General features: G+C 40.8%; 1 protein-coding gene across 1 annotated transcript; it reads left to right on the forward strand.

The window, feature by feature from the left end:
* The first annotated feature begins 5,772 nt into the window (after positions 1 to 5,772).
* On the forward strand, positions 5,773 to 24,523 carry Strap (serine/threonine kinase receptor associated protein). Its single transcript, XM_052720595.1, has 10 exons — positions 5,773 to 6,134; positions 6,848 to 6,983; positions 12,906 to 12,987; positions 13,326 to 13,398; positions 14,876 to 14,972; positions 15,524 to 15,661; positions 18,837 to 18,973; positions 21,174 to 21,323; positions 21,847 to 21,912; positions 23,130 to 24,523. Exons 1-10 carry the CDS (start codon positions 6,023 to 6,025, stop codon positions 23,189 to 23,191), a joined length of 1,053 nt encoding a protein of 350 aa, XP_052576555.1. The 5' UTR covers positions 5,773 to 6,022; the 3' UTR covers positions 23,192 to 24,523.
* The last annotated feature ends 22 nt before the right edge of the window (positions 24,524 to 24,545 follow it).

Genomic DNA, 24,545 nt, shown 5'->3' on the forward strand with positions numbered 1-24,545 from the left:
ATAGTTATAGTTGCAGTGTAGCTGTGTGGTCACTACACGAGTGTGTGGGTTCATGTGGGTCCGTGGAATGAAGACACAGAGGCATCTTAAGAGTGAATCTATCCTTTCATGGCTGCAGGGGGGTCCAGCCTCGAAGGACTGAAGCACTTTTCCCTTCACCTAGGGCAGATTTATTTACTCTTTTTTACAGTTTAGATAGTTAATCTCTGTACCTTCAAAGCAAACCAAAAGGAGCTCCCAGAGACTAAATGCCAGGTGCAAATTACTTGATTTGTCAGGTACCTCGGTTTTCCGGGTTTCCTGGACCAAGTTTTGCATAGGCCTTTGATCCCGGGGGACTTTCTGATCCTTGACTCCCAAACAAGATTCACATAGGGTGATAAGAGAAACAAAAGGTAAGAGAAACAAAAGGTGTGGCTAAACAAAGGAAGGATTAGGGCTAGGTGCTGATCTCTGGAGCCAAGCCAGGAGCTCAGCAGGAATGCCACTACAGTTGCAGTTTTCCTTAGTTATGCTAGAAAGTAAGTTAGGTGCAAAACTTTGGATTCACTAAAACAGAATAGATAATGCATTATTTTCTCTAAATATGCTAAATACAAATGGACAGAATACTGTACATGTGATTCTTACTTGATAACTGTTTTTGTTGTGTATAGTTTTACTATTTATGACCCACCAATTAATGAAAAGCTTCCCACACCCCTCTTGGGAATGTCGCAGTGTCATATTCTCCAATCTGCTTCCTGCTGTCTGTGGATGAAGCATCTTTAGGGTCCCAGCAAGAAAATTTAGACAAATATTTAGACAAATAAATTTCTTTAGATAAAGTTAGACAAGTATTTAGACAAAAAGGGGAAATGTTGTAGAACATTTTAAGATATTACATTTGTTTATGCTGTGGAACATTTGTTTAATGATGTTTAAAAGATGCAAAGCTGTGTTGCATTCTTTTATGTTGCATTTGTTTAACTTTGTGAAGCTGTGTTACTTTGCCTGTCTAAAACACCTGATTGGTCTAATAAAGAGCTGAATGACCAATAGCAAGTAAGGAGAAAAGATAGGTGGGGCTGGCAGGCAGAGAAAATAAGTAGAAGGAGAAATCTGGGAGGAGGAGAAGAAAGAGCAAGAGAACAAGAAGAAGAGGATACCAGGGGCCAGCCACCCAGCCACCCAGCCACCCAGCCATCCATGGAGTAAGAGTGAAAGTTAAGATATACAGAAGTAAGAAAAGGAAAAAGTCCAGAGGCAAAAGGTGGGATGATTAAAGTTCAGAAAAGCTGGCAAGAAATAAGCCAAGCTAAGGCTGGGCATTTATAATTAAGAATAAGCCTCCATGTGTGATTTATTTGGGAGCTGAGTGGTGGGCCCCCAAAAGAGCAAAAACAACTAACAACACTGTGTTGCTCCTACATAAATAATGGAGTGAACTGAGAGAACTGTTACAATATAAAGATGAGTGATATATGGCACATTGATGATGAGTGAATATGGCACATTGATCTTGAAGAACAGGACACCAGTGGGCATGGTGGCTCACACCTGAAATCCCAGAATTCAGAAGGCTGAGGCAGGAGGATCAGTATGAGTTAGTGGCTAACCTACCCTATATCTTGGGTTCCAAGGCACATGCCAGCCCAGGCTACAGAGTGAGACCTATGAAGTGCCACACACGTCACCACAGACAGTGAGCCCTTTAATAGCATTTCAACATTGGTAATCTGGAGTTGGAAGAGTAACCAGCATTTAGAGATTAGTCAGTAAACAGTTGTTTACTGATGAGATAAATCACTATATCTCTGGCTGAGGCAAATAAAAGACAATCAAGAAAACACAACAGCATTGGGGATGTGTGTTTACTGCAGTGATTTCAATTGTATTACACATATGTATCGTGTTCTTTATGACTATCTTAACTTTTTAAAAGGGGTTTCTTTTATTTTTCCTTTCCCTTTACATTTTCTCTTCTTTTGATAGAATCCCACCCTGTATCCCTGGCTGGCCTGGAATTCACTAGGTAAACCAGGCTGGCCTCAAACCCACAGGGATTAGCCTGCTTTTGTCTCCCAAGTGCTGGGATTAAGAGTGTGAGCCACCACCCCCTGTGATTTATTTCTAATCACATACTTGTGTGCAACTGCCCAGAGACCAAAAGAGGGTATCTGATGCCCGGTCTGGAGTTAAGAGGTCGTTGTGAGGAGCCTGATGTGAGTGCTGCCAACTGAATTCAGGTCCTCTGCAAGAGTATCCTCAGCTATGCCCAATACTCACTTAGTATTTGCTGTAGGCAGAATTCTAAGATAGCCTGTAAGGTACAAATGGCCTGTACAATCTATCTTTTGCATGTGAGTAGAGTGGGATGCCTATGGTAAACTATCACTATTAGGGTGAAATAGCATCATATGACAAGGTGGTAGGGAAGCTATAGCTGTGATTTGACATGAACTCCATGTCAGAGGCCACACAGGTGTCTTTCTGCTGTCTGTGAGTAGGAAGCTACCATGCTACGAGGATGAACAGTTTTTGTTTTTTTTTTTTTTAATCTAGCCAGCACAGTAACAATATGTGGAGCTTATACTGCCATATAAGATACTAGAGAGATCTCTTATGCTTCCCTGATCTATTCTGGGGGAATGCTGCCAAGGATCCAGACTTACTAGGCCTGCTCCTTCATTTCCACCACTTCCCCACACGACCATCTGCAGACAGAGCCTTCAATCACAACGCACCCCTAGGAGGCACTGAAGTCATAAGGATAATGGCTATGCTCTGACTTGATCTCCAATCAAAATATCACTGTATTCCATAATTGTGTTCAATGACTGTGTATCAAGAAAAGAATCAAAAAGTAAAATAAAACAAAGGCTTTTAAGAAGACCCTAGCAGACTCCTGAATCCTAAACATGATTAACAATGATCATAATAAAATCTCAAATTAATAACCATGAAGTGTGGAGTACTTCATATTTCATGTGAAGTAAGTATCCAATTTCATTCATTTTCAAATGCATAGCCTATTTGTGGAATTTCTTTCCACACTGATCCACAGAGCATCTTTGTCAATAAATTTCTTCATGGAGAGATGATTAATTCTGGTCCCTTGTCCATTTGTTTCTCCCCATTTCACTTTTTTTTTTTTTTTAGTTTTTCCGAGACAGGGTTTCTCTGTGTAGCTTTGCGCCTTTCCTGGATCTCTTTGTAGATCAGGCTGGCCTTGAACTCACAGAGATCCGCCTGACTCTGTCTCCCGAGTGCTGGGATTAAAGGCGTGAGCCACCACCGCCCGCCCATATCACTTCTAAAATGTCTATTATAATGCCAACATATGCTTGGTATCTACTTTAAAAATAGTGTGTGCACGTGTGGTGTGCAGAAGGCAGTCTCAGGTATTGTTCCTCAGGAGCTGTTCATTGTTTGGAACCAGGCTGATCCAAGGCTTTCCTCTGAGGCCCATAAAAGGAGAAAGGGAATGCTCACTGTGTGTGCTCAGGGGCGAACTTGGCAAGGTCTGGTCTGATGGTCTGAGGTCAGCGCCTCCAATGAGTTAAGGTTTCAGTTTTTAGGAACCTGACCCCCAAACCCCCCCCCCCCCCCCCCCACACACACACACTACCACCACCAAGAGACTGGAGTTATCAGTCCCAAAGCCAGTGTGTGGTTTGTGTCATACATGAACTAGTCTGTTTTCCCTTTGTGCAACTTTGATTCGTCCCATTGTGTAATAGCTGTCTGCTGCGTGTCCCCCCCCCCCCCCCCCCACCCTGCAAACAGTATACAAGGTGCTGTACTTCTTAATAAAGTTCCTTGACATAAGACATAGCTGCCTCCTGACCCCAACTTTCCTGTCTTTATGATCCTGTGGTCCTTCCTCTCAGGAACCTGTCACTGAAGTATGACCTACTGGCCCAGATCCATCCATCGTGTCTTTTTTTTTTTTTTTTTTTTTTTTTGAGACAGGATCTCTAATTGGTACTTGGAACTCACTCATCATGTTGCAAGCCCCAGGGATTGAGCGACCCATTTTCACCTTTCAGGGTTGGATTACAAGCGTGCACCACACCATACACAGCTTTTTTTCTTTTTAATGTGGGTGTTGGGGGTCAAACTCAGGTCCTCATGCTTGCATGGCAAGAACTTTAACCAGTAGACTGAGGTCTCCCCCCAGATGCAGTGACAGTCATTAGAGCCAACACAAGAGCCCCAGTTATCAGTTACATTTTCAGCAACACACAGTGAGCACTAAATGGACATATTTTCAAATGACCTGTTGTGCTGTTTTAATCAGTATGTCTTTTATTTTAATCAGCCAGCAATGCAGCAATCCATCTCACTAGTAAATAATCATTTGCTGACCATGCCCTAAATGCCAGTCACTTGTCTGACACCAGAGTATAAATGTGGAAGGCATTACGGTTTTAAAAAGGAACTTATGACTGTGGAAGCTGTGGTGGTGCGTGTGTGCAGAGAGAGAGATGTACGGTAGTGGAGAGAGAATGGTCGTGGGGTTGTTACTGGGTAGACAGATGTGACGTAGCTATGGAAAAATGCGGCTGTATCTTGGTAGCACTGTCTCCGTAAGGTCAGGTGCCCCTTTGTGCAGTGCAGTTGCTCCTAACTGTATCAGAAGCTATGACCCCAGGGCACTTCCGCCAGTACACACACACACACACACACACACACACACACACTCAGAAGCTATGACCCCAGGGCACTTTTCCCAACACACACACACACACACACACACACACACACACACACACTCAGAAGCTATGACCCCAGGGCACTTTTCCCACCACACACACACACACACACACACACACTCTCGGAAGCTAAGACCCCAGGGCACTTCCCCCGGTACACACACTCAGAAGCTAACACCCTAGGGCAATTCCCCCAGTACATACATACACGCGCGAGCACACACCAGGCCCGCATGCTCAAAAGACCCTTACTCAATTAAAATGACGCTTACACGGTTTTGTTTCTTGATCCACCTGTTTGTAGCCTCGTCTAGAGATCAATGGAAGGAATAACCAGAAAAGGAAGAGCTGATCCTCCGTGATTTGGGAGAGGAAGTGGGTCATCTTACCCACAAGAATGTTACCCACCTCCTAAGTACTCATAAACTTGTTTTTAAAATCCTCAACACTGACGCCTGTGCACTACTCCCCAATCCTTCCTTCGGGGCATCACACTCCACTCTCTTTGGTATGTGCGCTTCGCTTTGCCAAACTTCTTCTCTTGATTCAATTCTCTACTTCGAAAAGTCAAGAACCAAGAGACCCGCCCCCACCCTACCAGTGTGGTTTATTCAAAGTAGTGAAAATACAAGAAAAAACATACACAGTAACTGAACATGAATAAAGAAGAGCGAAGGATGGGACAGGCGAGTAAAGGCCCTAGCCTGACAACCAGATTTCGATTCCCGGGATCCTCCGTGGTCCTCCGTCTTCCACCTCCACACAGAAGGGTGTGGGTTGCACGGGACACAGCTCCGGGCCATGCGGCCGCTCGCTGACGACGGTTGGTGGGAACAACCCTGGCACCCTGCGCATCCAGAAGGAACAGCAAGGGAGGCCGCCGATTGGTTAAACGGCACCCTACAACGGACCCGACCGCGCGGGTAGGAACTGGACGCAGCGCGCGTGACGTCACGCCGCGAGCCGCGCGGTCCCGGAGCTCGCGCCTGCGCACCCCGCTCCTCGCGGCCGCGCGAGGCGATCCCGCCTTCCCGCCGTCCGTCACTTCCGTTTGACGCGGCGCGTCGGCGCTGCGCCACTTCCTGCCGCTACCGGTGTGGACGGTGGGTGGCTGCGGGCCGGCTGTCCGGCGCTCCCCTCCCCTCCTCCCTCCCTCCCTGTCCCTCCCTTGGCGGCCGCGCGTCGCGGGGACTCCCGACCCGGCCTCGGTGTCAGTGCGGGGGCCCTAGGCAGCCCGAGGCGCCGCGGCCGAGGAGAAGGACAACCGCGACCCTCGGTCCGCGCTTCGCGTCACCCCGCTCGCCGCCGCCGCCGCCGCCGCCGCCATGGCCATGAGGCAGACGCCGCTCACCTGCTCGGGCCACACGCGGCCCGTGGTGGATTTGGCCTTCAGCGGCATCACGCCGTACGGCTACTTTCTGATCAGCGCTTGCAAAGGTGAGTCGAGCCCGGGACGGCCGCGGCTCTCGGTTGCCGAGGGGTGCGGTGGGGGCATCGTAGCTGCCAGTTAAAGCGCGAGAGAGTTCCTGGAGCCGAGGCCTCTGCTCGCTCGCGCCTGGTCAGGCTTTATGCGCCACCCCCCCCTCTCCTCCCGTTTTTAGTTCACTGCGCCTTTCGACACACAGAACTACACCGTGTCTCCCAAGGATTTACTGGAAGGAGAAATTAGGCCAGGCCAAGAGGAGTGCCTTTTATGTCTTCGCACTCCTTGTATCATCCTTGGTGGTGTGAGCCTCATTTTTTTCAGAGGAAAATGTACTTAAGGTTTAGTTGGTTCAAAGTCAAGACGCCTATCTAGATTGTTTTGACACGTTAGTGGCTTCCAGCCTTAGGGTTTAAAAAAAAAAGTTTTCTATTTATGTGTATCAGTGTGTCTGTGTGCTTGCTTGTACATGTGTGAAGGAATGCCCAGAGAGGTTAGAAGAGGGCGTTGGATTCCCTAGAGCTGGAATTACAGGCTGTTGTCGGCCTCTGTGTGGGGTGCTGGGAATCGGAATCAGGTCCCCAGGAAAGCATCTTCTTTATACAATTGTTTTGTAATCTGAGTTTGTCAAGGTGAGGGAGTCAGAGCAACAATTTTCCAGTTTGCTATTCAATATTCGATGTTATGTGGCAGGCTTCGAAATCACATGTCTTGAAATATTTTCTAGATGGCAAACCTATGCTCCGCCAGGGGGATACGGGAGACTGGATTGGAACCTTTTTGGGTCATAAAGGTGCTGTCTGGGGTGCAACACTGAATAAGGATGCCACCAAAGCTGCTACAGCTGCTGCAGATTTCACAGCGTAAGTGTAACAAAAATGGCTAACTTTAGTTTCTCTGAATTGTGTTGGTGACATTGTCAGAATCTTCACCTTCAGTTAGGCATAGAGTTCTGACTCAGCTGGTGCCATAGAGAACACATGGTGTTTGAGCTCACCAAGATTCCATCCTGGTTCTCTGAGCATCCTTTTCTTCACTGAATCCCCAAACTTGAAAGGTTTAAATGACTTACCCTCTATGTCTTTGATTCAGACTAGGAATCTCTATGATTATGATGCAGCCCAAATAATGGATGTTGGTGATGCCCTTGACAGATAGTTCTCTAAATTGAGTGCTACATAGTGCTACGCCCACATACTTTTTCACTCAGTTTTTATTAACTGGCTCTAGATACATTTAAAACTGGGTCTCAAACTTTCTCTTTTTCTTATGGTGTTAAAGTTTGCAGTCTGAAAGATGCTTGATTTTCCTTGGGTTGTCTTTATCACCGGTTTTTGATTCTACAGGTAGTCCCTTGTGTTTGCCACTCTCTTAGTTCAGGCTCACCTTAGCTCTGCACTGCTGGGGATTTCTTCTCTGTTATTTCTGTTAGTATTGCTGCCATTCAGTCAGTCAAATCATGTCACTTCTCTTCTGAGGATTTGGTCTTCCCTTTACAGTTTTACTCCATCACCTTGTGTATACAGGAGTGTAGTCTTGAGAGCTTTAAAAATATTTGCCGGGCGGTGGTGGCGCACGCCTTTAATCCCAGCACTCGGGAGGCAGAGCCAGGTGGATCTCTGTGAGTTCGAGGCCAGCTTGGACTACCAAGTGAGTTCCAGGGAAAGGCGCAAAGCTACACAGAGAAACCCTGTCTCGAAAAAACCAAAAAAAAAAAATATTCAAGTGTGTTCTGTTTGGTTGGTCTGGGGGAAAAATGCTGTCTTTTGCTCAGTTAATGTTTCTCTGGGTGACCTGTAGTCTTTGAACCACTGTAATAATAGATAAATTGCTTCATTCTAGTTCATTTTGTCTCTTGGTACAGTCTTTGATGCACCAAACCATTGCCACAATGCACTTCACCTGTTTTTACTTTGGGTATTGCATATATTATTAAACCGACTTACAATGATTCTCTGCTCTTTTGAGGCATGTGTTGTATTGTATATAATTTTGGTGTATAGTTACCTGTGTTGGTAGTATAGTTACACCTCTGTTTTTAAACCAATGAAGGCAACTTTTTATTTGCTATTGTGTGCAGGTGTGTGCATGGCTGTGTGGAGGTCAGAAGACAGTTTGGGGGTGTAGGTTCTGGGATCTGATTCAGGCTGTCAGGCTTGTGCTGTTGCCTACCAGGCCATCTTGCTGGTCCAAAGGCAATGTTAAGAGCTGCTGTACATGATAGACCAGGACCTGGAGAGTGAAAATGGTCTGTTGATTTCTTGTTTAAAAGGATTTCATAATAAGGAGCAACTGTCAATTGTGTTGCCACCTTTGGTTTAAGCAAATTAAAAACACCAAGTTAAAAAAATGACCACAGCTTATAACATATTACCATGTGCCTTGTTGAACCCCAGACCTTTATATACAGCACAGTGAATTTTACTGTATGCACATTTAAGAATAAACAGTTTTAAGAGACAAATAATGCTTCATGTACTTTCTATGCCTCTGAGGAATCAATTACTGTTACAGCATTGTGTATAAACCGTTGTAAAACTTTGTAGTCTGCCCTGTTAGGATGTTACATAAATCTGGTTTTAAAAACACCTATGGATCCTTCTATGTTAGTGTTTTTAGGCCAAAAGTTGCCTTAGTTGTCAGCCTGCATATTAACTCACAAGATAAAGCACTTTATTATATATAGCCCAGGCTGGCTTTATACCTACAGTATATGTATAGTCAAGATGTCTTTGCATCTCCTCCATTTGAGTTAAGGTGTTACAGGTGCCACTTGGCTTTATGTGTGCTAGCTAGGCAAGCATTCTACCAGCTGAGATACATCCTCAGCCCTGACAAAGTACTCTGATTGACGAGGTGAAAATGGGAAATAAGAATAATGCTCAGATATGGAAGAGTTACAGTGGACTTCTGGAACAGTAGAGGGAAAGGTACCCATTGCCTTGTTAAGCAGTACGCACTTACTATAGTACATATTTTAATGTGCTTTTAAGGTTGAGGCCATGTTTTATATTTCTTTTCATTTTTTTATGATTCATTTATTTTTATTTTATGTACATTTGTGTTTTGCCTACATGTATGTCTGTGTGAGGGTGTTAGATCCCCTGGAACTGGAGGTATTGTGAGCTGCCATGTAGGGGCTGGGAATTGAAAGTGGGTCCTCTGGAAGAACAGGCAGTACGCTTAACCACTAAGCCATCTCCAGCCGTTTATATTCCTGATTTAAGTACTGCTTTACACTTGTTGAATAAGTCAACTGAAAAAAAGGATCTTGGAATATTTGAGTCTGTAATTGCTATAAGTTTTTTTTTCCTATTAAAGTTTGTTCTTCTCTAAGTTTATTAAGAACATTGTCATTGGGAATGAATGTTATTGATTTTTATAATGGATGTAGAATATTTGATTAGAGTTATACAGCTCTAGATTTAGGTATTTATGAGGAGGGGGGTTATTTTCAGCTCTGGAAATTGCACCCAGGCTGTATGGCAAGCACTGTACCACTGAATTAAAGCCTTAACCCCTTTTAAATTTCATTTTGCTAAGTTGCCCAACTGGTTTCAACTATGTAGCCAGGGTGGTAGGAAATTTCAGCTTGTTTCAGCGTCCCAAGTAGTAGGATTGATGAGTGATTACCACCACTGTGTAGTCTTCCCGCCCGCCTGTTTACACGGAGACTCAGTATTAATTATAAATGCTTGGCTGATAGCTCAGGCTTCTTACTAACTAGCTCTTACAACTTAAATTAACTCATTTCTATTAATCTACATTCTGCCACGTGGCGTTACCTCTCTTTCATCTTGCACCTCTTTCCTCTGTGTCACCAGCTACTCCTCTGACTCCACCCTTCTTCCCAGTGTCCTTAGTCTAGTTTTCCTGCCTAACCTTATCCTCTCCAGCTATTGGCCAGTTAGCTTCTTTATTAAACCAATAACAGTGTAATTTACACAGTGTATAGAAGGATTACTCCACAGCACCACAGCTTGCTTGGAAGATAGGCCTGGTGTGGTGACACATGCCTGAGATCTCATTACTCAGAGATTGAGGCAGGAGGGTTCACAAGTTCAAGGCAGGCCTAGAGTACACAGAAAATTCCAGCCAGGTGGGCTTTATGATTAGACCCTTCCCCTCCAACCCCCAATATCATTGTGGTAATTAGGTTACAATCTTTTGACAGCAATCTAATAGTTAATAAAGTAATACTTTAAATTAAATACTTAATTATTTATAATTATGCATTATCTGTTATGTTATATTATATTTATATTTAAATTAAATATATAGTTGTAAGTGTAGATATTGTGGACATTAGCATTCTCAAAGATAAACTTTTAGATTGCAGTTTAAAGGCACATTTCTATTAACTTTGATTTTACCATAACCTGGCCTTAACATTCTCAATTAAAGCAGACCATTGTGCCACTGACTGCTTCATGGTCTTATGCTGATTTTCTGTGCAGTTGGGAAGGATCCTATATGGTAGTGAAATCTATGATGAATCTTGTTTTGTACATCTTACCACATTGTATTGCTAGCCCACAGGAAAGAAACAAAAAGTATACAAGAATTCTGCTCATGTGGGAACTACTTTGAAATGGAGAGAAAACAAGTGTGAAAAATGTGCAGCCACCTCCACCCAACATTGAGCTGACCCTGATCATAGTCAAGGCTTTGTCTTGCTGCTATAGGCCCTTTGTCTAGGTCATTTGGAGCATTGCTGACTAAATAGAACTACAGGCTTGAGGACATGCCTATACATAGTTATATTAGTCAGGGTTCCCTAGAGGAACAGAACTTATAGAATGAATCTATATAAAAGAGATTTATTAGGATAGGTTACAGGCTGTGATCCAGCTAATCCAACATTGGCTGCCCAACTAGTCTGTCCATGAGGCTTGATGTCTTAGCTGGTCTTCCTAACTCAAATAAGATGTGTCCAGTCATTGGGGTTTCAGTTAATTCTAAATGTGGTCAAGGTAACAATCAAGAATAGCCATCATAATAGTGTTGATGCTTTCCTGACATTCCAGGTCCCAATATTTGTACTTGTAATTGATAGTAGGTATGTGAACACAGGCAGGTGGCCTGTATTGAGTGAGTCCTGACTGAATGTGACCCCAGGTACTTTGACATCTGATTCTGTGTTTCATAGTTTGTCAAAGTTAAGAGTAGTAGTAGCACACTTGCTGTTAGCTCTGGTTAGTATTACTCTGGTCTCCAGTGAATGCGTAGCCTACATCAAAGTAAGATTTTGTTTTTGGAAGAGTATTAACATATTTAAATTAACATTTCAAAGGCCATTAGAGATGGAGAATAACTCAATGATAGAGTGCTTGTTTATCATGCAAGGATCTGGATTCAGTCCTGTGTGTGGCCCAGAAAAAAAAAAAAAAGATTAAAATGATGGACATTACCCAGAGTTCTATTGAAATTCACAAAACTAGTGTAGACATTTCAGGTGGTTTTGACAGTTGGATGCCTCTGATCCTAATCCATGTGAACTCAGGCTAGAACCCTTTCTCTGTGGCTAACTAAGAATGAGCACATAGAAACAAAAACAAAGCAGAATCAAGTGCCATGGGCCTTGGAAGCTGAGCTCTGGAAGAACTGGAATAAGTGGTTGCTGGGTGTGGTGGTACACACCTTTCTGGTACTCGGGAGTTGGAGGCATGAGGATCTCAAGTTAGAGATCAGTTTGAGGACATGTCAGCTCCAAGACAGGCTACATAGAGATCTTGTCTCCCCCTGCCAAAAAAAAAAAAAAAGAAAGAAAATGGTTAATTATTGAATGAGAAGATAGGAAATCAAGTGGAGATTAGCATTTGAAATGAGGATACAAAGAACTTGGAACACATAGATATGAGCAGAGGTGTGGGAGCTGAAGAAAATGCGTGAATCGTGGGTGGCTAGAATCAGAACTAAAAGGAGGTTGGGGCAGAGAGGTAAAGTAGAATGGGAGAGACTGGAGTGGGTATAAGAGAAATAAGGTGACATTATTTCTCTCGAACATGTTTTTAACAACCATTCATGTATAAGTTTAGATGTTTATGACCAGTTCCTATTTCTTACATTTCTAAATTTTACTAATGCTGTCATTTGGATTGCTTTCTGTTCCTGGTGCTTGGTGTAGTTTGGCTTTCTCCTTCAGACCTCTGGCTCTCTTTGGAATCTCTGGACTTTGCATGCACACTCATGCCCTTTTGTACTTGGAATGGGGACGATGGCTGTTTGTTTTTATTTTACTTCTACTTTGAGTTTTGAGAAAGATCCCACTGTGTAATTCAGGCTAACCTAAACTCAGAATCTTCCTGCCTCAGCAGAAAATGATTGTAAGGGATTACACCCACTAACATCTAGCCTTCCACCATCTTGATTTAAACTTTATCTGATCGGTATCAAGGTCTAACATAAATTTTAAGGTAGCTAAATTCACAGAAGTTCTATATTCTTTTCTCTGGTATATGAATATATAAAAGGATGACTTGGTGAACTGAATTGGTTAAAATATTCTTCAGGCTTGGTAAAAAATATGGCTGTAAGCTAAAAACTAGGCTGGGTTAATTTGTGAATAAATTATTCTTTTCCAATGTCAAAGAAAATTAAGAGTTAAAAAGTCCTATGGAGAAATTGTCTTTTTTAGATAAATTATTGTAATAATGAGCGCTGTGAGAGATGCATAATACAGTTATATAAATATTATGTATGTAATTGTTTTGTATTGATAAAAATTACCACTATATTTAACCTTGTATTAATGTTACGGAATGTTTGTTTATGTTCGTTTTTAGCAAAGTGTGGGATGCTGTCTCAGGAGATGAATTGATGACCCTGGCTCATAAGCACATTGTCAAGACTGTGGATTTCACACAGGTATGAGAAAAAGGAATTTTGGCTAGGGATCTAGTTCAGGGTTATACACTGTTTGCATAGCACATGAATGAGGCCCTGAGTTCCTTTTGAGATCAAAGAAGTATTACTCAGGTGCTGAGTGGCAGTTCTTGTGGTACAGAGAGGGAGGGGCCACAGCAGAATGGCGGTTCTTGTGGTACAGTACAGTGTGATTGAGAGGAAACTTGAGCTTGGCAAGTCTTAAGACATTTATAGTGTCCTCTTGGAAGTATTGGTTACAACTGTATCTTTATTGGTGATTATATTTCATTAACTATTAAAGTGGTTAATCAACTAACATTTTTCTTTTTTGTTTTCAGGATAGCAACTACCTGTTAACTGGGGGACAGGATAAACTGCTGCGCATATATGACTTGAACAAACCTGAGGCAGGTAAGCATCACTCATGCATCACTTTGTGGAACCATAAACATTTGAAAGTTAAGATAACCACCAGATAAAAACATCTATTATCTATTCTTTGTTAAAATCTTAATTTCAGTCACAATATATCTTGTCAAGACTTTTTTCTTTTTCCTATGCAGATTTCATTTTAATATTTGCTTATTTTATTGCATAACCCATATAGCCTCCTGGCAATATAAAATTTCATTATAGTGATGTTTTTCATTTCATGATACTAGATTCTGTAAAGATACTAGAGCAGTGTTGCTAGATTTTGGGTAATGTGTGATGTTGCCCTCTGTAAGAGAGGATGCTGAGACATCAGTGTGTAAGGTAAGGGTTAGGTTTTCACCTTTTTAGCTGCATTGGTTGTTCAGAAGAAACATTCTGTAGGTGAAGGCAGGATTATTCATAAATTCCAAAACTGACACTGAGTTTAAAAAAGTACATTGTGGCCGGGCGGTGGTGGCTCACGCCTTTAATCCGAGCAGTTGGGAGGCAGTGGCAGGCGGATCTCTGTGAATTTGAGGCCAGCCTGGGCTACAGAGTGAGTTCCAGGAAAGGCACAAAGCTACACAGAGAAACTTTGTCTCAAAAAACCAAAAAAAAGTACATTGTGATTAAACAGTCATTCTATAGTTATATTCTATTTGGAAGAACATTTCTAAAGTGACGGATTGTACTTATCACCACAGATTCCATTATCTGCTATGCATTTTCCTTTGTCTACTTTTTGGTAGACTTATGCTAAAACATCAAAGCATTGTTGAACTTGTCTGATATAGTAAAGGTAGTTGGGTGGGTGGACTTTTTCATCCTCACCTCCCAAAGCTGTTTTTGAGGGTTGCTTTTCCAGTGGGTCAACAGTAGAAGGAATAGCAATGAATGGAACTTTAACTTGTGTGTCAGATAGTGTTAAGCACCTCAGGTGTATGTTTTTATTTGATCATCATAGACTATATATAACAACTTCTATTACCCCATTTTAAAGATGAAGAAATGAAGTTTCTTTCCTGGGAGTTGCTTATGCTACTTTGTTTCCTTTTTCCTTCTGCCCTCTGCTTTCCTGGCAAGTGCATGCATCCGTGTGTATGTTTCGTCCCATTAGTTACTGCCAACTCTGTGTGTGTGTGTGTGTGTGTGTGTGTGTGTGTGTGTGTGTGTTTTCACCCCATTAGTGACTGCCAACAGTGACTAGAATAGTGTGTGTGTGTGTATGTGTGTGTGTTTTCACCCCATTAGTGACCGCCAACAGTGACTAGAATAAAGATCCTAGGGGATGTGCCTCAGCTTCATAAAGCAAGGGTCATTTGGTTTATGGTTCATTGTCTTAGAATACAGGAAACCTGAGCACATCTGATAGACATCCTTTGAAATGTGCTGAGGTTTGGAAAGTTGTTGTAAAATTAACAATTGTTTTCATATTGCTCAGTTCAGAAAGCTAAATAAATTGTTTCTTCTAAAGAACCTAAGGAAATTAGTGGTCACACTTCCGGTATTAAAAAGGCTCTGTGGTGCAGTGAGGATAAACAAATCCTTTCAGCTGATGATAAAACTGTTCGGTAAGTTAATTTTTCTTCAATAATTTAATGTTTGAAAAGCATTTTAGCTTGGAGCTTATAAGTACTTTTAATAAATCATGTTGGAAAATGTGTGTAAGTTAAAGTTTAAGTCAACATAGGTCACGTTTACCTAGACCTGTCTACTTACTATCACGCACACAGAGGAGAATTCAGAAAGTTATTAAAGCTGCTGACATGTAGTTTGTTGTTCTGAATGTAGTTATGGACAGGTTGGCTGAGGGGATTCATGATACCCTTAAAACTTTGTGTTAAGACCTGATGTATTTTTTTGTGAAAAGATCGTAGCTGTCGGATAGATCAAAACAACTGTTGAGATTAGGTGTTAGATAACAGTTTTATTGTTAGGAAAGTATATGATAAAGTTGATTTCACCAACAACCTAACATTTCATAGGAACTCAGAATTCCTTTATGATTTGTGACAAAATTGCTTTATTATGATTGTGATTATAATCTCATGAATTTATGTACAGATAAAATTGAAGCTTTTTTCTGGTCACTGAGTAAATATGATTTCTTTTTCTTTTGCAGTCTTTGGGATCATGCTACAATGACAGAAGTGAAATCTGTGAATTTTAACATGTCCGTGAGCAGCATGGAGTATATCCCTGAGGGAGAGGTCCTGGTGCTTACTTATGGGCGGACTATTGCTTTTCATAGTGCACTTAGGTATGGCCAGGAAATTCCTGCATTTTATTTGGGGGTTAAAAAGGGAAAATTAACTTATGCTGGCTCAGCTGTTGATTAACAATGATTGCTCCTCATGTAGAGGACCAGAGTTCAGTTCTTAGCACCATCAGGTACACCTGTAATTCCAGCCTTGGTATCCAGTTGCCTCCACAGCATCCCATGTATATGTGTAGATACACATACAAAAAAAATAAAATAATCTTAAAAAAAGGAAGGCTTGTAAAAAAAAGTTGCATGATTCTTTTAGAGGCAGATTGTTACCTTTGCTGTGTAGCACACAGGAAGTGTTTCTACACCTCTTAACAACTGTCTCTTAGGTTGAGCATGCTTTAATCAGGAATTAACTTAAATTCCAGTTGTGTAGGATATTTATTGGTAAAGTCTAAGTTCTGTTTTATTAAAAGAAGCATTAGCATGATGTTATATATTCCCTACTATGTAGAAATTGCTGTGATACTGTTTCTTTTCTATTTTCTAGTTAAAATTTTAGAGAAACGAGGCCCTGGGATATAACTCAGTAAGAGTGCTTGTGTAGCATGGATTGAGACCCTAGGTTTGAATTCCTAGGACCTAAAAACAGTGAAGGAAGTAGTGCAGACTTAATCACTTCTTTTTCTGGTGTATGTGTATACTTGGGTTTTTCTTTTAATTAATAGGACTATGATGCATATAATCTTGCTTTTTAATTAAAAATTTCGTATGCCTTAAAACATCATTAAAATATTTTTATTGGTCATATTTCATTAAATTAAATGAGGTTATGTATCTGTTGATCTGTTTTATCACTGTAGCTAATGTTGTGGTACTTCTTTTTTCTTAGTAGGAATCCTGTATGTACAGTGTTGAGTTCAAACTGTACAACTGAGTGTAGAGTTCTTAGCCTTGGTACTTAAAGGATTTCTGTAAAGATTAGACCAATTATACTCTGACTTATCATTTGGTCTCAAAGAATATTTCTAGTGTTCAGCTTCATTGAATAGGAGACAGAAAATCTAATATGGAAGTTCTAAAAATGTAAGGGAGCTCCTATAAATACAGTAAAGCTAATAGTGGAATACTTTTGCCCAGAACTATCAGATTGTACACCTGGAACTGCTCATTCCTGGGCCATGCAATCCTGCTGTGGACTTTTGCCTCAGATCTCATTGGGTAGTAGTAGCTGGCCTGTTGAATATTTCAAGCAACAAGTGGTCTTCTGTAATACTAGATACGCCTCAGCTAACTAGTTTGTTTTTCGAGATAGTTTCTTTGTATAGTCCTGGTTGTCTTGGAACTCTCTTTGTAGATCAAAGTGACTTTAAATTCAGAGATCTGCCTACCTCTGCATCCCAAGTGCTGGGTGGGATTAAAGTCTTTCACCACCATGCCTGGCTAAGTTTAATTTGCGTGTTTTATGTGTGGCATGTATTGATTGATGTTCTATGTTGAAGTAGTTTTCAGGATTGAACTGAAAAGGACTAGTAAGGATACTATAGTTGATTTTCAGGGGAAGCAGTTGTGCATTGATAAGTACAACTTCTAATGCAGTTAATCTGTCTTAGTTACTTTTCTATTGCTGTGAAGAGACACCATGACCAAGGCACCTTACAAAGGGAAGCATTTAATTGGGGGCTTTTCAGAGGGTGACTCCATGACCATCATGGCATGAGGCAGGCAGGCAAGCTTGCCACTAAAGTCGTAGCTGAGAGCTCTTATCTGACCCACAAGCAGGAGATGTACAGAGAGCTGGCCAGACTGGATCTGGCATGGGCTTTTGAAACCTCAGAGCCCACCTCCAGTGATACAGCTTCTCCAACAGTGCTAATCCTTTCCAGAACAGTCCACCAGCTGGAAGCCAAGCATTCAAATACAAGCCTATAAGGGGCCATTCTCATTCAGAACACCATAGGACCTGGTTAAAAACAGCTGTTGAGAACAGTTTTGATAGCAGTTTCTTGTGTTGGGTGCGGAAGCCTAAATCTCAACAATTCAGAAAATATTCAATGTTCCTTAGTATTGTAAGTAATTCCCTACTGTGAAGCTTGCTTTCTTTTCATTTACTTTTTCACTGTTGAGCATTCAACCCAGGGCCTTCATATTTGAGCATTCAACCCAGGGACATAAATTCCTATGTCCCCAGCCTTTGGGTTTTTTGCGATAGTTTCAAGGCTACCCTTCAGTGTGTCTCTGGCTGGGTTGTTCCTCTGTAGCCTCCTGAGCTGGTATGCAGGTGTGCACCATTGTGCTTGGTCTGTATGACCTCTTTTCTATTCATTAAAATAATGCATGTTTGTAGAAAGATTGAAAATTTTCAAAAGGAAAAAAAAGCTAGCCTGGCGTTGTCACCGCTCTAGAGGGGTGGTGGGATTTGGGAGAATGGAGCCGATAAATGAGTTGGACAAAAGTTTCATGCATAGCCAACTTAATTCAGAGCCTCCGACAATTTATGTATTCTGAAGGTTAATAAATGTCACATGAGTAAAGTTCTCATGAGTTCAAAGTGTATACAATCACAAGGACAAGCTGCATATGGCAAAAACAATTTTTTCCTTACCATAAAGGCATATAAAGGATAGTTTCATACGAACAACAAGCAATAATGAATAATCTGAAGTAAACTCATTCTTGTCCACGGTGCCTGGGAGGAGCATGAAAATAGACTCCAAGAACAATTCCGAGTTTTGAAGATACTGACTATTGTTTTATTGGAATATTCTCACAAGCATGCAGAATTCTCCTCACATGACTCTGTTCCTTGACTGTTCCAGCATGGTGTTCTTCTCTGTAATCCCAACCTCAGTGAGTAGCTCAGGCAAGGAGGATCTTGAGTTAAAGGCCATTCTGAACTTCATACAGATCCTGTCTCAGAAACAATAAAAGGTCCCTGATATGGTTTATCAGCCAAGACACTGATGTCCAGGAGCTGTCTCCCGCTTAGAATATGGATTTCCCACTACTGAATGACTTCCTCAGATGAAATCCACTTGGATATAACAATCTTGAATGTTTTTACTCATGTTAGTTTTTTTAACAGTTCAGTTACACTTTGCTGAATTGAGTAATTAATTACTGTTTTTTGAATTTCAGAATTTAGAAATAATTTCAATGTGGGTAGATATTTGTATAGTATTAAAATTTTTGTAGACATTTATGTTTCTGTGGTTTTTCTTCCCAGTCTGGAGCCAATTAAATCCTTTGAAGCTCCTGCAACCATCAATTCTGCATCTCTTCATCCTGAGAAGGAGTTTCTTGTTGCAGGTGGAGAAGACTTTAAACTGTATAAGTATGATTATAATAGTGGAGAAGAATTAGGTAAGTCTGTTTTCTGTTCCTTAAATCAGTGGTTCTCAACCTGTGAGTCACAACCCTTGTGATTGTTGAAAAGGGGGTTGCCTAAGACCATTTAGAACAGACAGATATGAATAATAAAATTCATAGCAAAACTACGGTTATGAAGTAGCGTCAAAAATTTTATGGTTGGGTGGTCAACACAACATGAAGAACTATATTAAAGGATTGCAGCATTAGGAAGGTTGAGAACCATTGCCTTAAATGATTTATTTTATCAAAATATTAAATGTTGAAAGTAAGTTTTGCAGCTAACCAAAACTCGAAATTCATACATTCAGAAATGAAGGTGTTTTATCCGTTTTGTATAGAAATTTATAGACCCACAGACAAAATACACTGAACTCAGTTTCCTTTGAACTGAGTTTCATCTTTATGCTGATGTTCTGTATTATAGTGCAGTGATTTTTTTCCCCCCTTTATTGGGAGGGAACATCTGTTTCAAATTAAATATTAAACATATGCAAGGATATTTGTTCTTTCTAAGGGAAGGGCAGGCACTCATTTACCCAGCCTCCTTTCTCATACTGGGGAATCCCCAAGAATCTCTAGAGAATAATGGGGGTCAGTGTGGTTTATGGAGACCTTTAGAGAGATTCTAATATAATTATCATATATATTTTTATTTTAATATTTTATTAATTTCTAAAATTAAAATATAATTTAATATAATATGAAATATAATATATTTATTATTTTATATATGTATTATTATTTTGCTTTTTTTTGGAGTCTTGTTATTTCCATAAGTTTCATAATAGTTTTTTTTCTTTGGTGTTTTTTTTTTGGGGGGGGGGTGTCTTTTGTTTTTGGCTTTTTTTTTTTTTTTTGAGATAAGGTTTCTTTGTGTAACAGCTCTGGGTGTCCTGGAACTTGCCCTGTAGACTAGACTGGCCTCAAACTCAGATCCAACTGCCTCTGCCTTCCAAGTGCTAGACTAGGATTAAAGTCGTGCACCACCACCACCGGCCATAATAGTTTTTAAGAAGTAGAATGGTTGATATATGATTAATTTGAAGCAACACATCCTAACTTTATAGTGTGTAATAGTGATGCTAGAGAGCAGTTCTTTTAGTACCTACTTTTATACTTACTTACCAAGTCTTACGTTTTCCTTTTAGTTTGAAAATCTTATTTTCTGTTTATAAACTGCCACCTTTTTTCTTGTCTGTATCTAACTGTTCTGGTTTCCCACCCAAAGAGCTAAGTTAACTAAATTTGTACAGAAAGGAGGCAGCTTTGTTTGTTTCTTGGGGGAAACTGGAAGATGGGGGTTGCTTTAGTCAGCTTTAGAATATTTCAGTCCGTTCTTCTCAGTTTGAGAGAGCTGTGACTGGGTTCGGGGTGGAGGAGGTGGTCAGCATCAGTGAAACCCAGGCTTGCTTTACGGGGAGGAAGAAATGGACAACTGTTGCAATTTGGACCCAGCCACTCTCCTCTCAGTCTCTGTTCAGACAACTTTCAGTTTTTAGGATGGGGTAGAGCAGGGGAGTGGTTCTTGGGGTGATGGCTGAATCCAGAACGTGGTGTGTGGTAGACAGGTGTTCCACCCAAGCCCCCTGTTCTTCCATGCTTTATTCTCTGGCTAGTCTGAGATGGAGGAAACGCCAGAATAAGATGATGGGGCATGAGATTATAGATGGGGTACGTTCCTAAGTAAGGGTCTTACTGCAGTAGAAAACCTTCCTGATGTATGCATCTTTTCATAAAATTTCTTATATTAAGATGTGAGGGTCAGTATTGAGCCTGTATCTCAGCATTGTCACGAATTAGGAAGCCTAGGTAGCCTGGTTAGGGAATTAAGATAGAATATGTAAAAGCTCCACCTGGTGGCCCTCTGTAGGCATGGAAAAAATTGGTTCCTCTAAAAGCAGGGGATGAATTCAGGACATAGAAACTGGGATGGAATTGACAGTCTTCAGCTCCAATCTCTGCAGAATTTAGTCTTCATTGACAGCTCCTCAATTCTCTGTGCGATGTGAAAACTCATTTTCTTTTTCGAAAGGCAGTCTGCCTCTGACATACTGGATTGGAAAGGGCTAATCCTAAGGAAATGGTAGAGATGATCTCCTAGCAACACAGTGTCTCTTTTAGTAAAAAAATACTTAGCCTAATAATTAGCTTTACATTTAAACCTGATAGCCCCATTCTTCACCTTTTCCAGAATCCTACAAAGGTCACTTTGGTCCCATTCACTGTGTGAGATTTAGTCCTGATGGGGAGCTCTATGCCAGTGGTTCTGAAGATGGGACATTGAGATTGTGGCAGACTGTGGTAGGAAAAACCTATGGCCTTTGGAAATGCGTGCTTCCTGGTAAGGACGTTTATTCAAAGTTAACAAATTATAATGCATAGATTTTGTATCATTTATAAATTATGCTTCATTATGTCTTGTTTCCCTTAGATTTTGAATTATAAAATATGATATAAGCAAAGTGAAGCCATGAGTCTAATTGAGCAATGTCCTTTATGGGATGAGTTGAATGAATTAATTCAGAATTTATTGCAAAGGGACAGGTAGATGGCCCAGTGGTTACTGGCGCAGATACACACAAAAATAAAATAACAGTTGTTAGAAGGCAGTATGAAGAATTTACAAGTATCTGTCCAATTCCTCATAGTATTATATTACCCGATCCTTACCCCTGAAAACATGTTTTTCAGTTAAAAAACGAAAACCCAAACACTTGTTCCTAATTGCAGAGTGGCTGTAGTACTACAAGTGACTGAGATGTCTATTTTAGAATCACGGTAACTTTAAAAAGGAATTGTCCTGTGTGAGATCGCGGGAACCTGTTGTGCTTCCTAGTCACTTGTCACTGCCTTTCTCTTCACAGAAGAAGACAGTGGTGAGCTGGCCAAGCCAAAGATCGGTTTTCCAGAAACAGCGGAAGAGGAGCTGGGTAAATAAATGAACTTTTCTAAGGGCCCTAGGGATGTAAAAATTAAGTGTGTGTGTGTTTTGGTCAGTGGCAAAAAGTAATTTATTAAGTGTGAACGGATTTGAATTAAGTTGTGGAAAGCTTATACACACATGCATAAGCATTAGCTACAGAGTTCTGGGCCTCATGTACACTGTGGACATGACTGATGGGTTACTCTCAAGGTACAGAGTTCTGGGCCTCATGTACACTGTGGACATGACTGATGGGTTACTCTCAAGGTACAGAGTTCGAGGCCTCTTGTACACTGTGGACATGACTGATGGGTTACTCTCTTAAACTTAGGAGATGGGTGCTAGCTTAACAAATTACTTAGTTTATAATTGTGAAGGGAATTAGCATTTAAACCAGTGGAGACCTATGGATGGGCAGGGGTAACTATTGAGGAGGGGTGGAGGAGTTAAGCAAAAAACAGATATATCAAGGCAGAGAAGCAAAATGTGAAGAGCAAAATAAGACCATCCAGTGCCTTATTTGCTCTCTTACAATTTTGAGAGTTTTATAAACTGGGAGAATGAAAACCCTTTGATTTTAAGTGGAGGAGTAGATATAAATGTAGGAAATATAGTGTGGAGAAAGAATTAGAGTAGGGACATTTAGGGTAGGTATGTAGCTGTGGGATAGACCCGGAGAACAGAAGGAAAGTCCTTACTGGGAGGATTGGCAAGGCGGCTAATGGTTAGATCGGGAGACGGGTCCTGCTCTTAGGTAATGACTCGTGGCAGTGAGAAAGGGAGAGTTTACCACAGGCTCTGGGGTTAGCCCTGCGTTTGATATTAGACCACCTCCCCTAAAAGCAGTGTTGAATGCTTATGGTTTTGAATTGCATAGCCTTCAATACTAACATTTAATTACTAAGGGAAAATATAGGATTCCCAAAGGCACGATTTTAATTAAATGCTGATTGGGTAGTTGCAAGTCATTCGAAGCTCATCCTGAAAGGACAGTGGTGGGGGTTAAAACTGTGGTGTGAAGACAGTAGAAGAGTGTGTCTGAGCTCTGCTCGGGGTACCTGGTGACCTGAGTCCAGTTGATAAGGCCATGTTCAGTGGCTTTCTGTTTTGTCATCCTCACCACAGTATGCATACAAAACACCTTTCTATTTCCTCCTTAGATAGAAATGTGGATTTCCTTCTTTCCTGTATTAAATTGACCATGATTTTGTCTTTTACTTGCAGAAGAAATTGCTTCAGAGAATTCAGATTCCATCTACTCTTCAACTCCTGAAGTTAAGGCCTGAGCATCAGATGGATGCCCTAGATACCGTATAGTTTATGGACTGAACAAGCAGAGAAAAGCATCAGCCTTCAGAGTTACTCTCTGCTTGTAGGCAGAAACTATTGGGAATATGAATTAGCGCCAGTGCACGAACAACTACTCCGTGTCCTGTGAGTGCAAATAGCTGAGTGTGAGAGGTGCAGGCAGGAGGGTGTGCTCATGTAGTGCTGTAGCCTGCTGTCTCGGATGAACAAGCCAACGTACAATTTCCATTTTACACTTCAGTTCCTTTTAGCTGTTTATGTTATGGAGAAGAAGAATATATTGGCCTATTTTTCTGACTTTTCCCTTAAAGCAGAATGTCTTTTTCTCTTTGCTTAGTTGTGAAGAAGAGGAAATACATGATAAAGTAACTGGTTTGATCTCTTTCATTGTACATTGACTGCTTCTGAACATCCAATATTTTTTAGTTATCTAAATAAAATGCCTCTAAAACAAAATAATGTTCTGTTTCTTTGGGAAATTCTGATACATTTGAGTATTAAAACTGGAAATACCCAGAAAGTTTCTACATCATATACAGCAATTTGTAGCAAAAGACAGTTTGGTTACAGGGTCTGAATTAAACATTCCCTAATTTTGAAATTCAGTTATATAAACTTGAAATTTTCATGACTTGCTGGGTGTTCATTTGCCTTCTTCCAGATTGATAGAATTGCTTTTCTTGGCTCTTTAAACATGCATGTTGATTACTAAAAAAGAAAAGCAATTAGAAAGAGCAGAAACCCTGAAACCCCAATTCTTCTGAAAACTACTACTATACATAGTAGAACGTCTGTGTGTTTGTACAAACAGCCACATGATTTTATGAAACTGGGTTAATCTTAACTTGCAATATTTAAGATGTATTACATTTTTTTGCATCACATCCCTTAAGTTTGGATTGTTCAAAAAGTCATCAACTTTGTGATAAATTGGGTCAGTTAAATATATTTGTAGTTTATTTACTTTTTACAATATGAAGAGATTAAATTAGTAATTTGGGAATGCATAGGAACAGCATCTGTTAATTTGCTTTTTTGTAATTTGTCTTTTGAATGACCTTTAATACTTTGCTTAGAAGAAAAAAAGTTAAGTTTTGAGAGGTTGTGACAACTGGAAGGCACTATACACAGTGCTAGCCCGGAAGAGCCAGGAGGAAGCATGTCACAGGAGTCCATTGAGGAGCCTAGGCGTGTTGTCCTGTGTCCATGTTGAATGTGCCTGGTCCTCTGCTCTGTACCAGTATTGTCAATGTATCAAGAATTAAACTGAGAGTCTGACCGTAAATAAACTTTACATGTGTCTTTTGGAATGGAAGTTGCTTGGTGTTTAAG

The sequence above is a fragment of the Peromyscus californicus genome, unplaced genomic scaffold (genome assembly GCF_007827085.1).
Source record: "Peromyscus californicus insignis strain IS unplaced genomic scaffold, ASM782708v3 Scaffold_6__1_contigs__length_162567912, whole genome shotgun sequence".
Classification (NCBI taxonomy): Eukaryota; Metazoa; Chordata; class Mammalia; order Rodentia; family Cricetidae; genus Peromyscus; species Peromyscus californicus.

Coding starts and splice junctions, on each gene's coding strand:
- Strap (XM_052720595.1), top strand. CDS start 6,023: ATGGCCATGAGGCAGACGCCGCTCACCTGCTCGGGCCACACGCGGCCC. Junction 6,984..12,905: donor GCTGCTGCAGATTTCACAGC/GTAAGTGTAACA, acceptor GTTCGTTTTTAG/CAAAGTGTGGGATGCTGTCT. Junction 21,913..23,129: donor AACAGCGGAAGAGGAGCTGG/GTAAATAAATGA, acceptor TTTTACTTGCAG/AAGAAATTGCTTCAGAGAAT.